At 37.0% G+C, this 15,034-nt stretch overlaps 1 protein-coding gene across 1 annotated transcript in view; it reads right to left on the reverse strand.

Annotated features, from left to right (window-relative positions):
• Window positions 1-15,034, reverse strand: part of TTC28 (tetratricopeptide repeat domain 28) — a 146,764-nt gene that overhangs the window by 12,572 nt on the left and 119,158 nt on the right. Inside the window, exons 13-14 of the mRNA XM_053452234.1 lie at window positions 14,788-14,932; window positions 1,033-1,212 (exon numbers count right to left, since the gene is read on the reverse strand). Coding sequence (XP_053308209.1) covers window positions 1,033-1,212; window positions 14,788-14,932 — 325 coding nt within the window. The remainder of the gene's footprint in view (window positions 1-1,032; window positions 1,213-14,787; window positions 14,933-15,034) is intronic.

The raw sequence follows: 15,034 nt of genomic DNA on the forward strand, positions 1-15,034 counted from the left end.
TGCCATCTCAAGAGAGTTCCAAGCGCTCATTAGACATGGAATGGAATATTGAAGTATTTTTACTTATTTTCTTATCAACAGATAAGAGCCCATTTGATATTCTGTGGCGCTTCATGTTCAAGCTATTAACTAAGTTCTATCGCATAACAGTGGAGTCTCCCTTTGCCAAGTTTTCGCCAGGAAATGCCCTGTTTACACAAAAGGTTCAGCTGGAGTGAGGCGCAAACAACATGCATCTGGTTTCCTAGAAGACATTTTATAAGGATCCGTGAAATGTTCTTTTTACAAACACTATACAACCACATATTATAGCTGTGACTTTACTATACATATAAAACCTTAGAAGTACCAAAGGGACACATTGCTTGTTTGTCTGACGCTCAAAATGGCCAATTTGCTATAAACAAATAAAAAGGTACCAAGTCCTCTGATTTTTGACCGCCATGTGTTATATATGCTTGGCATACAAGTCTGTAGCTGGATTGCAGGGAAAGACTCTGATGTACAGCCACTGCAATAATTTCCAGGTTGTACTAAAAAAGAACTGTTTTACCAACATGGAGTGGAAATATTGACAATAACCACTGGTTTGCTCCTTCCTCATCTCCAGATATACGTTCCCTCAGGAATAGACACCCGCCTTATGACTTAAAGGAAAATGTTACTGCACAGGTTACCATCTTCTTCCGTTGTGCAAAGTGTTCTTTGTAGTACACACAAAATCAACTATTCAAAACCCTAATAAAAACTTGTCAATTACGCCACAACAAACTAGGGATTCTGTAGATGTCTACATTCAATGGCAACATTTTAACCAAATCTCTGGTTAATGCCAAAATATTATCAATTCAGAACACGCGTTTACAAATGGACACCAGAACTGTTATTTGGCCTTTGATGAAATACTCCTCTATTTTAGTAATTTTTATAGGGATAATATAAAATGAAATGAAATATGAGAAGCACTGCAGCAAAAGAGATACATCAGCAGATTTCAGCGAGCAACCACGAAATAGTCAATTTCTTGCTTACCTTGGAATTTATGTTTAGTGATCGGATGGAAGGAACAGCAATTAAGCTGAAACGTTCATAGAGGTACTCGTTGGAGGAGCTCCCTTTTAGTAAAGCAAACGGGATGAGATAAAGTTCCCCTTCCAGAACCAGCACCAACTGACGATGTCTACCAACAGGACCACTGGAATGCATTAACGCCTTAAAAGAAAAGTAAAAACACAAAAAGCTTTTTAACAATGACCGCAAACTGGAATCCAATACCTGCTCAATAAAGCAAAGGATTTTTTTTGGTTTGGTAATGTTGATTGTCTGCTACAAACATCTACTAATAATAATTCTGAAATTAAAGGATTCAAATACAATTAGAGTTATTAAAAAATTATTTAGATAAGTAATACAGTTAAATGAATAACTATAATATTATGAACCTTTGTGATGCATAGTTAATTTGGTGAAAAAAAAATTCTTTGAAAATGTAACCATGTATGAAGGCCAATGTGGTTCATCAAGAGAAACCCACATGGTTAAGTAAATACTTTGCGTAGAGAATAAGAGAAATGTGACAAAGGATAAGAGAAATGAGAGATAACACTCAAAGGAACCAGGGCTGGCCCGACAATGGGCCGAGTGGGGCAACTGCTCCAGGAGGCACTTTTGAAGGGGCGGCACGTTGCGGCGAGTCTCCCTGTTCGGTCTCAGTGCCGGCTTGTAATGCTGAGCGCCGGAAGATGATGTCATTTCCGGCACTCAGCATTACAAGCCGGCACCGAGACCCAACAGGGAGACTCGCCGCAGGGCTGCTGAAAGGTAAGTACGGGGGGGTAGGGAGAGTAAGGGTAGATAATAGGGAGGGAGAGTAAGGGTAGATAATAGGGAGGGAGGGAGGGAGGGAGAGGAATGGTAGATAATGGGGGGGCGGCAGGGACGGAAGGAGAGGAAGGGTAGATAATAGGGGGGGTGGCATTTTAAACTTCGCCCCAGGCGGTATTTTGTCATGGGCCGGCCCTGAAAGGAACATAGGTACAAAGACAGATAAATCAGTATCAATTAGATAAATACAATTCACCTGAAAATGACAAGTTACTCCCTAAAAACGTGATGTCATTATAATCAGGGAGGATTCGTTAACTTGACAACTCAAGACTACCAATTTCTTTCTCCAACTGGCTTAAATGGTCACTTATTATTGCAAAAAAAAAAATATATTTTCTATGTAATGCCTTTAAATGTTGTCTCCGACTTCTCAAACCCAATGGACTTTGCAAATGCACACATTTGTAAATTTGCACCATCAAATATTGCAACTGCAGCCTTCTGGAATCATGCGGGGTAATAAAAAAGTGGAATGAGAAAGGAAATCATAATCTCTGTTTTAACCATGTGGAATAAAAAGAAATTTAAGATTCAAATTTATCCTAGGCTCTCTATCCATCTCACTTCTGCTCATTTTGCATCTGCACATTTGCACTAGAGGAAGAGATTTAGGGTCAGTCATTCTGACATGAAAATGCCCCCAGGAGACTTCACAAGGAACATTTCCACTCCATTCTGACAAATTGTTTACAAAAAAAGCAATGATTCCTTCAGGGAGGCTTCCATAGACCAAAGCCTATAGTTAACTTGTTTGCATTCTCTGAAGCTAAATTACCAGCATTTGCTCTAATGTCGCCTCTCCCGGCACAGTGCGAGCTGACAAGAAGTATCTTTCCACCACTGGAGAGTGTTCTCCAGAAATATTCTCCCTCTATATTGCGTTTGACTTAGTGCTCTCAAAGCATTAGCTGCAGGTAACTTTTAGCAGCTACTGTAAGTCATAGTGACATGTGCCTACCCACAGTCCCAATTTACAAGAAACCCGAGGGCTTTGGTTTTATAGTTTATGGTAGCGCGATGCCAGAAATGTGCAAACCGAAGAACATTGAGCATTTGCATGTTCATTCTGCTCACAGCTACTAAAATGAAAATCTTAATGTACAAAAATATTATAAATATTTTAGCTATTATAATCAGAAAATGAATGTGTGTATATATGTATATATATATATATATATATATATTAATTGTTTTTAATAGTATTGTACATAAATACAAAAGGACTGAGATCACTTAACATTAAAATGAATAATGGTACATTCTCTTATAGCTGCAAACATTTAGGTACTTAGGACTGTCAAGTAGCACAAAATAGTCCCCACTTCCCCAAAATAGGAGTAACTATTTTTAAAATGTAAAAAGGTAAAAAATATCCATAAATAGAACCTTTTTCATGCCAGAATACTCATATTGGTTTAATAATGCAGAAAGTGAGATTCCGGTTTACATAATTTTTCTCTTCTTTTATAGTTAAATGTATAGCTGTTTTATTGCTTCCAAAATCAGTTCTTTTCTGCTTTAATTTTACATTTGATCCAAAAATATTATATCACTTTGTATTCAAATATGCTTATCCATATGTCCCCTAAAACTGAGGGCACCACAGATATCAGTCCCAAGAACAAATAACAAAACTCTAATATCCCTTTATGTTTTCTGTTGGGAATTAGCTTAGCCACCAGGAACATAAAGATGCTTAGCCCTCCATGATGTATAAAGTGGCCGCGTGTTTTACCTGCTAGCAAAAAGTACCGAATGCAAATAATATGGCCATTTATTAAAAAAAGGAACAAAAAAATCATGTTCTTGTGATTTGCAAGATTATTCTTCTCCATTTAATGATTCCTCCCCTTAGGGAGTGATTAGAATGAAAGCCAGTTCAGTTCTCAGATGTAATAAGGTTTAATGTTTCTGAAGCCTATGTAGTTCCCCTTTAACTGCATTTCCAAGGCATTATAACATCAATTTTTCAATGCAGTCCTCTGGTACTCCAGTATTCTTTGAAGATTTGCAATGCTATTGGAGTGTTGTGTACATCCTACAATGCCTTTATGAATTATTCAGAGACTAATTCATTCCAACAGCAACTATTTTGCCGACTGTAGCATGCAAAATTAAAGACTTGGCTTTGTCATTGGATTTCCTTTTTTAACATGATCCTTTCTTTCCCCAAACAGCACGACCAAGAAGAGCACAACAAATGAAGTTACCAACACATATGGATTTTAATAAGGTCTGTATGTTTAGACAAACTAGATTTGGGTCAGTCCACCAGCAGTTCCTTAGCTGAAATCCATTAGAGTACAGCTCCCTTGAGTCTCCATGACACTACGCCTCTTGACAGCCATGGTCCATTGACATAAATCTCCCAAAATCCTATATAACACTCCAAATACAGCTTCCATTTTTCTCATCTGACCTATGACCGCAGATAGAATCTGATACCCATAGTTTATCATCCTACATCACTCTGGTCTAGGTTCTTAACCTAGTGCATTGAACCAGCTGTGTTGACTCACACATTGCATTCTTTTCTCCCTATGTCCTTTTCTATTCTCGATTGCGTAATTTACTTTAATTGCCTGTAATGGCACAACCTGACGTCGGATGAGATTTGCTTGCCCTGTCGCGCTTTCCACTTTCCAATCTGCTTTAAAACCTCAGACTTTTTCTTGATCCCAGGACTTCCTTTCGACTCAGGGCTTCAAATTGCAACTACTGTTTTCTTGTCTCGCGGAAGGCCCTGAACATGATCCGTGTTTAAGTCCCAAACTAAAAACGATATGACCAGCTCGACAGTTCTAGTAAATTAAAGAAATTACTGTTTGGCAAAAAAGCTAAACTTGTGTAGACTCAGTTAGAGCCTAGAGCTCAGTCCCTCTATTCTACTGATGTTTACTATGAAAATGATGTGAAACCCTTGACTTCTATTGTCTTCCTTTGTTTTGCTTTCTTGGCTTTAACCACACGAGACATAAATGATTCTCTGTTATTATCCTACAGTCATATTCATATACATATATTTCTCTTTTAGATATAAGAAGCTTTTCATCCTTAGGGACACAAAAGAAGGATTTGAGTTAATTTTTGATGATGTGTTCTTTTTAATTGTGCACGCATCTTAAAGACACAGTCAGTAGAAGTGTTGGTTCATTTATGACAGCAAAGGACACCAAGCCTTGAAGAACCACAACAAAGGGATTCCCTAAGGCAGATATTAAATCAAACACTGGTATGATGCCAGGGGTGAAATTGCGTTTTTATGCTCTCTATCAGCTGAATAGATCCCATAACATCTATTATTGTAGCTAATATTATGGAAACACTTGTGATGTAACCAGAGGATATGAACTTAAAACATCAGCAGATGTTATAGTTAATGCAGATATATATATATATATAGGTATATATACGGTATATATATATATATATATATATATATATATATACCGTATATATATAATAAAACATGTAAATAAACATCATACCCGATAATCAATAAGGTGACTATAGTAAAAGGTTTTACGTACCTTTGTTCGGTTTTACATAGTACATAATTATGCAGTAGGACCAACATTATCATGTTTTTATTTAGTAGGGTCAAGGTGGCACAGCAAAAATTATGGTTCATACTTACGAAGTTCCAGACTGATTTGGGCACCCGATGGGTCGCCAACAATACGTAGACAGTGTCCATGGTACACCATGTCTCTGCGTCTTTCATAGACAAGCAGTACCATGTCTGAGCAGCCCTCCCCAGTCTTGGCAATCAGGACAATGGTCAGGAGAATTCATGACTGCTATTTTTTTTTCATGACCTAATGCATCTCGCTGCTACGCATCCACAAACCACTGTTTAGCGAATAAACCCTAGTTATCTTACCGTTGCATAGCATCATGATATATTTAAAATGTACGGACTAATAAACTCCTGCTTGAAGCAGGAACTTTATTCTCATAAAATTACTTATCTTTTTCTTTTTTTTTCTTTCTAAAAGCCTGTTCGTATTATAAAACAATTATATTACTATATTAAACCTGGCACGAAAAAATGTGATATTACACAAGCCAAGCTATCTGTTTTTTCTTAAAGGAAAACAACTTTTAATGCTAACATCATATAATATATGGTATATAATTTCAAATCAGATCATAAAGCAGGGAAGAGTGAAATAAAATGTACTTTTGTTACATTAAAACACAGCGCATTGCTCCGATGAGTCGTGGTTACTGCATTCAAAATAGGAAAGTCTTATACAAACATAATATTATACAACTTCAAATGCCTCATCATAATGTTTCTTTTTATTTTAATAGCTTTCTTATTTTAAGCATATGGTAAAGTAAGCTCGCGCAAAGTGTGCTGCAAACATATGCGGCTATAATTTCAAGTGCTACGACTATAACATGATCTCAGCCTCGGCATATGCCGTATTTTCTGGAAAAAGCTACACTTCCTCACTTGTGGTCAATGTTATAAAGCCCCGCAAGAACCTGTCATTCTAATTTATGATAACGATAAAGACATATGCTGAAAATTAAAAATCAAATAAAACACTGCGCTTTTCGGTTTCTACACCCTTCGAGTGCCAGCTGTGGCCACGGTCTCATACAGAAGAAGATCAATGTGTTACACCCACTTCTGGCACTCAAAAGGTTAAGCCTGCCAGAAGGGGCTACGGTTGAATCACGCAGCATTGATCGGCTTGGCAACTTTTGGCAATATTTTAAGGAAACCATTTATATCTCCCACGGCTTCTCGAAACAATGTGTTCATATTGATCTAAAAGGGAGATCTGATGTATTGGACTCGGGAAGTAATTTGTTTTTGGTTCCCCTCGTGGCTTATAATTGGCAAATGTTACAATTGGTTATTTTCTTTGCCTACATCGCAATCAATAGAAGGAGCTGAACACGAATGGCTTTAAACATACAGGTGATCTCTGGTGAAATTGAACACAACACACACACACACACACACATATATATATATATATATATATATTACAGTTATTTAATAGATAACCTACTTCTGCAATTCATTTATTTTTTTGCTTTAATCTGCTCCATTACTATTATTAATTAATTAAAATAGTAGTTATTGCCACCAAAGTCTTATGTTATGAAATATTTGCTACAATACTATGGCTTCAGTGGGTTTATAATACTCCAGGGGCGTCCAGCCTGCTGCCCTCCAGCTGCTGCAGGACTACATCTCCCATCCTCCTCAGCCAGCCCCTTAGCTGAACATTTTGGGAGATGTAGTCCTGCAGCAGCTGGAGGGCCGCAGGTTGGACGCCCCTCTAATACTCAAAGGTTCTGATAAATTCCAGCTCAAATATTTACACGAATTGATACAATTCACAGTTTTTGTACTTGGGGCAGCTAGAGATCCAATATTTTTGAAACTGTTACTGGAGAGCAAAATCGCGTAAAAAAAAATTGCATAAAAAATCTGTTCTAAGGTGATTCGTGTGCCTTTTAGATGTAAGCTTTCATGACATCTCTATGTAAGGACACGTAATCCTTTTAATGTCCGAGAACAATCATAGTCTTCTCTCATACTGCCCCCTGCTTATGGGATTGAGGTGGTTTTACAGTGTAGATTAAGCCATTTAAGTGTGATCAGCAAGTGGATTTAAAGTAAAAGGGTAATAAATCTTGCTTTTGACCTCAAATTTCCTAAGCGCTATTCTATTTTCAGCCCTGCTTTTTCAGATAGAGGCACGAAATGGGTTGCAAAACATCACAGCTGTCTGGTTTGCCAAATGTATTAGATTCACCCGTGGAAGACGTATTTAAAGGCAAAGTACCGGTAAATGCATCTAATAAATCATATACATACATATAGTGTCTCGCCAATCAATATTAGATGGTTTGTTTTACAACCTGTTACTATATATTTTTATAATCTTAGTTTACTATAGTAAATTTCAGTTCTTTTTCTGTACATACAATACCCTTAAACATATACACCCTAATTGTCTCTAATTAGGAGGGGCAGTCTTTTTTTGGAACCCAAATCATTTTTTTTCCTTCCCTGAAGACTAGGAGCTCAGAATGTTTGGAGGGTTTGTGTTAGTGTTTTACAGACCTAATAGTAACACAAATATGTGGTATATAAACAGCAGAAATGTATTTATAAATAAAATTGCCAAGCCTAATTTTGAAATGCTTTAATCTTTTACACAAGCCATTATAAATAGGTCACAAATTCCTATTAAGAGTCTTTGTTAAGGTCCTGTCCTTCTTTGGCCTCTACAGATAACATAAGGTATTACAATAATATGTCAATAGCGCTTACAATTAACTATACGTTTAGATACTAGCAATAGCCAGGGACCATCGGATATGGGAACATGCACTATTTCATCTATAATAAAGTAATTATTACTCAAAATATAATGTCTGGATTTCTATAATTAAGAAGTGACTCTAATGCCTTAAAATGTTGGTGGGAACTTCATTAAAACACTAAAGATATTCCAGTACAACAATTTAAGTAATCAGGTGAACTGAGTATCCTTGAAGCCTTTGCCAGTAATTCTATAACACATGCATTTCTTCTAATTCTATCCCCACTGGACTGTGTCGAACCGTTGGCACCTTACAAGTTAATTACAGTAGCAGATTTCATAGACTAATGAATAAATGAAGCCATACATTTCCATATGGCTTACCATCAAAGTCTGAAAATTATGAATTATGAATAAGAAACCACTGAAAAACTGAATAATTCTACAAATACATTTTTTAATAACTGTGTTTGTTTTATTTTGAATATTTTTTTTTTTTACCAATATCCTTAAAATTAAAGGCTACTTGTAATAAAATACTATAAACTTCTCGAGGTGCTGGAATGACTAGTATGCTAGGTAAGCTATCATAGGTACATTACTAAAAACTGATAAAGTGAAAGTGTTTAAGTGATGTGTTTTTAAATGTCAGTTTCCACCATTTTACATTTCTGGAACGAAAAAAAATCAATTTTGCACAGTAAATGTTAAAAATGTAAAGCCATCTTGGCATGCGTTGTACAAGAGTGTTGTCCAGGAGCCAGGAGTCAAACAGAGATTCCAAAATAGGATTGTTAAGCAGAGCTATGCAATATATCGAGTCATATTTAAACTAGCTAGATAATGCATTCCAATTTCAAATCTATAAACAAAATTTGAAAATTGCAGTTTAAGAGTAACCAGAATAAGGCAGGGTATAGTGTATACCTAATTACAGAAAAACTCTATGGTTTAAAACATTCATGTAAAAGAATCCTTATGTTTTTGCGTTAAAAGCCGTAGAAACATTGAGAGAGGGGGAACATTTCTGAGGACGAGAAACATATTGAATAAAATATGTTTCCGTTTGCAGGGAAATCTCAGACACAAGATGCAAGAGGGTTACGCGCAGTTAAAAAAGTAGGATTAACATATACTCGGCAAAATTCAGAAAGATTTTCTTAACACAAAGAATGGCTGGAAAATGCTGCATGCAGCCAAAATCAACAAGAGAGGCACACTAAGTTGTAAAAGAAAAAAAAAACGGAGAGATGGAAACATTTTTGGAAAATGAGAGAATGCAGCAAAAAAAAAAAAGAAGAACGAGGAAATAATATAATGTGCAGCCACAAGTGAGATTTCTGTGGTTTGATTAATGAGAAGAACAGAACAGCCACCAGCAGAGTTAATTTAGGAGCTTGTTAGGGAATGTATATACCAAATTCTGATTTACAAAGTATTCAAGCCCCCTACCCTTCCAAAGCAGGGTATCTATTGGAGGTACTATGCTTTGAGGCTACCACCTCCTTACTGCTTCATAGGCTAGTGTGCCAATGGCACTGATAAGGTACTGCTGGGTTAATTGTGGAACACAGCAACAAAAGGGCAAGTCAATGGAAGTGTGCATGTCCAGATACCCAATGCTGCTAACCCTACTGACATTATTTAAGGTGCCCTGTAAGTCTGCAAGTGGGGCCTACATGCACACCAAGTGTATTTTACTCATGCCACTTACTCATTCATCAATGAACCCAGGGATACCCTTGTCTGAGCAACTGGCACAGAAAGACATTTCCCTTATTATGATATATTACCTGTTAATTATAGTAGATACAGTCTGACTACTACTTGGATCCAGAACATACATGTAGTACTGGGATGCTCCAGTGTCCCAGACAGCACCCTGAATGCACCAGAATGCCCCCTCCATGGTTTGCCATTTGATGCAGCTAAGCAGTGGCAGGACAGCTTTTCTAAAGATCATTCAGCCTTTTAAACCCATTAAATCAAAGGAGGGAACTTTAGGCCGCTAACTGGAGGTAAGTATACCACATGTCACAAGATCTGTTCAGCTAAACACATCTCCTGCATGGTAAATAGTTGAGTGTTGGGAAAAGGGGACACCACAAATATTTAAAGGGACCATAATGGTGCATATGTTGCCTGGAACATCCCTTTCAAAAAATAAATGCTATGAATATTCATAATGATACCTCCTTTTTATTATAGCCATATACTCACAGAGATGCCACCGCCCTAACAGTAATTTTTACAGCAGGAAAGATTAATCAAAATAGAAAAAAATCTTGGACACTTGGACAAAGATTTTTAAGGAACTCAACGGGTAGGTTGTTCCAAGAATCTTGGAGCAATAACCGTGGTTCTTCTGGATTTAGGCAGCCTTAATTGGTTCTGTCTTTAGCTAATCCCAGACAGATTTGATAATGTTGAGATCAGAGTTCTGTGGGGCCCATACCATCACTTCTTGTTTTTCCTTACGCTGAAGAAAGCTCTTAATGGCTTTGGCTGTATGTTTGGGGTCATGCTGCAGAATAGAATTGGATGCTTCCCTGGTGTTATTGCATGAAGAAGAAGTACCTGCCTGTACATCTCAGTAATGAGAAGACCATTAATTCTGACCAAATCCCCAACCAAATCAGCCAAACTTGCAAGGAACCTTCACCACACTTCAATGTTGCCTGCAAACAATCATTCTTGTACCAATCTCCAGAAGAAAACTTACTTTTGGATGGGTGTCTCTTAGTTCTGGTTTTCCCAGTATGATTTGCTTGCAGTAAATGCAGTTGCTTTCTACAGTTGGGTTGGTAACTAGTCAGAATGACATAAGATGTACTTTACATGATGCCAGAGTACTGTCGCAAACAAAGGTGCAGCTTGGGACAATATGTGGCTTGTGGAGGGACATTTGGCGTAATTTGTGGCATAAATTCTTATAAAATTTTGCAGCCCACTGCGTCATGTATGACGCAAATGGTTTTATGTTTTGAGAAGGTTTCAAGTTGTGAGGATCAAGGCTGGCTGAGCACTTGCGTGAAAAAGAAATAAATGATAGTTATTCATTACATTTATATATATATATATATATATATATATATATATGCCTTATAACCATAAGACAATATTTAGAAGATATAAAAGTATGGTGGGAGTTCCTGTTTAAGAACAAGATTTGAGTATGTATACTGATAGTTTATGCACTTCATTGGGCGCATCCTAAAGGCCAAACTAATTGGGCCAAACCCTGCTCTTGTACACTTGAGCACATGATGTAAGCTACATGAATGTTAAAACTATAGAGGATGTAGATTGTATCCCTCGCACATCTGTACTTTGCATCATAGATAACGTCATGTTCTGAGTCATTGATAAAGTGACATTTTATGATCGTGTGAAGCAACATGACAACTAATTCATCTGCAATGTATGTATCTACCAAATGTCCATGTAGCACCGGTCGTACTTTTGCTGATGTACATCGAGAGGTAGCAAAAGTAAGACCAGTCTCCAAAATAGATCCAATCTGTTTCAGGGTATGACCGTAGCTTCACCAGTAAATACCCGACCTCAGCTCCCTACTACTGCCGTTGTGTAATTATTTCTCGTATTATAGTGATTATAGTTGATGAGCGTCAAGGAGGAAGAAACATGAGATGAGGGAGGCCATGAGACATACACGGTCTGCCATATGTTCAGTATGAATTCCTACGTGGAGTAAAGATTCCAACATGATTGGCTGGGATTTGTCAACAGTATACTCTTTAATTATTCTGACACCTGCTTGGTTAGGTTTATATACAGGCAAAAGTATTGCCAAGAAGGGATTTCTTCCTGGTCTGATTATTTTGGCAATCACTTATCTTGTCTGAGAAATGCTATCAATGGCTATCATTTTCACATTCATCCAAATATGAAACAGATCTCCACAAGAAATCATAATTCCTTTTCCATATGGCGAGCTGAATTCTATTTAAGTGCAGGTATGGATTCCTTACCTGCCACAATGCAGACATCTCTCTATGAAGGACCGGATGGCCTTCTCCTTTTCACCCCATAAATATCCAGAGTAAATATACATGCTGTTTTGTGCCACAAGTCATATTCATAAATTACTACAATTTAGCATTTAGTAAACATTTTTATGACATACCTGACATATGGTTAATTAAATGATATAAGTGTTTTTGTTCTCTCTAAAGGGCAGACATCAAAATTAGTTTGATTACTCTGCTGATAAATGTCTACAGTTAAATAATGGAATAATGTTGATTGCTATTATAACAAGGAATTATGATTGTATAGCTTAATTGAAATTGATGCTAACCATACACATAAGCAATCTAAAAAAAGATTTCGTAGCAACAAAAGAGATATGAGGTTCAACTTTTACTGACCACAAGGTGGAAGCACTACTTAGGACAGCAGCAAATTCCTGGATGTAACAGATGTGATTTGCACAACGTACCAACGATACAGACTGTATTCTAGCATTTATTTTGTTCTTTGTGAAATGTCGCATTCATCTTTTACACTGTCCTGTTCATTCATAAACTCACACTCCCCTCTGTCTTGCTGTCCCACCGAGCTCTGACTCAGTTAATTCCCTGGTGCCTGAGAATGCAGACTGTGCATGTGCAGAATTGAGCGCATGCACAATAGCACTGCCAGTTTGAGTGACCACTCACGCACCACCTCCGACTTCCTGATTTGCCAGGGGTAGAAGTTGGGAGATATGGCATAACCATAACTGTTTAGCTGCAAATACTTTTCAGTGTTACATATTAGAGTACTGAGTACAACATCAGTAGAAAAGTATGGATGCTTACACATAAACATGACCAATAGACCTCCTGTCTACTCATCAAATGGTTCACCAGACAATTTTACCTTAAAATGCTTGATTCCTCTCTATTATATCAATGGAGTTTAACACGGAAGTCAAGGGGTTAAAACCACAATTCTCCTACAAACTCTCCTGTCAACCCTCCATTTAGTGAATATACCCCAAAATAGTTGCTTTGCTGACAGCTAGCAGCATGGTCTATGAAAATTCTGTACCTACCTACTGGAGCATGGAGCCAAAATACAACAATTCAGAATGCTTTGAGGATTTCTATGTAAACTATCTCAAATCGCAATATCCATAAGTACTTTTAAAAGATATACTTTTATGTGGACTTATACATAGAAACCAGACTTTGCGATATCCGGATAAAACATGTGTTTTTTTTGCATTAAGGACTGACGTAACACAAAGAGTTAAAACATTTTGTACCTATTTAGAGACACAAGAGTGGCACCATTTGCAAGTTGGAACGATGACCAGCAGCGTTGTAATATTCACTACTAATCTTTAAATGACTACAATGCAAATATCAGCATACAAATGATTCAAACATCTAGAGTGAGCCAGCTACTGCGTGTGTGCAAAATGTAATATTCTGTTACTTGACTAATAAATTAGATACTTGGCTCCCTCTAGAGTTCATTAATGAACGTTAACAATATGAATGTGCAAACAATAGCTTTTAAACTAAAATGTAGCGAAATAAATAATAATGGTGCTATATATATATATAAAATAATAATAATAATATACGGTAACATACTGCCTCATGGTTTTTTATAAAATATTTTCCAGCTTCTTTTTGTGCAATTTAAAATATGTAAGGCATTGTTTGCAAATAATATGCCATGTAATCGGCCTAAATTTAATTTATTATAATGATGAACCTTTCTACCAGTATTTGCATAGCTAAAATCTGGATTTGTATTCATTTCCACAAATCTTAAACTTCTGATATTAATATTAGGGAAAGACTTATCTTATGACATTTTAGGTTGTTTAACAGGCTGCCACGCCAAAGACAAAAATAAGGTGCTACTTGGTTCTAAAACCCAGACGAGGCCGAAGAGGTTTAACAATTCATCATTCCTAGAACGATGAAGCAAACATGATTGTGTCCTTTTAAGGTGGAGTTTAAATTCAATCATATTATCTACTTAAACAACTTAATTCATAGTCTTTAGGGTATATCCATCAATGGCCAACATCAGCAGAAGCTACACTGAGGGACTAGCCTGCTTCAGACTGTTGGGAACTGTGTGTCAGGAGGTGGAGAATTCATCGTTCTCCAAACATTGTCTGAATCTGAGTTACCATACGCTTTGATTTTAACCGGGACTAAACTCATGAGGCCTAATTAACAGAGAAGTTATGAAGCCTGAGTGTAAAGTAGCACATGTTGCTGAAACGTTTAACATATGTCATTGAGACTCACTAGGGTCTCTGGTAACTCAGAAGGACCCGTCAAAATATATTAAGCATTAATGCATTTTTATCTTGTTATAGAGGGAGGTCCACCACAATTCTCATGGAAAAACATCAAGCTGGATCAAACTTGTTACTGAGACTTGCTTTTCTTCTTAAGGGTATTTTTAGGCCAACTCAGGCACTATTGATTACAATTGAAAAAATTAAAAATGACACTTAAAGGAAATCACTGTTCATTTTTTTTTTAGGAAAATATCTTGACATTGACAGGGGAACAACTTTATTATAAACTGGGTATGTTTAAGTGCTACAAAGACCAAGCTGGAATCTTACCCCTTCCATTGGTGCCAAGAGTAAATCGTAGAGGGCCCGTAATGGGGGTTTGTTAAGAGGGGTTTGTTTTCGGGGAAGAGAAGACATGTTGTCCTTCACTGGTGACACGGGGTTACTGAACAGACTTGTCATACTCTGGCAGCTTCTAGAAAGCAAACAAAAAGCAGAGTTACTGATGAGTTTACAGCATGCGCGGCTTCATTGAATTGCTTTATGCATAACAACTGACATTAAGAAAATGAAACAA

This window comes from Spea bombifrons, chromosome 1, assembly GCF_027358695.1.
Source record: "Spea bombifrons isolate aSpeBom1 chromosome 1, aSpeBom1.2.pri, whole genome shotgun sequence".
NCBI lineage: Eukaryota > Metazoa > Chordata > Amphibia > Anura > Pelobatidae > Spea > Spea bombifrons.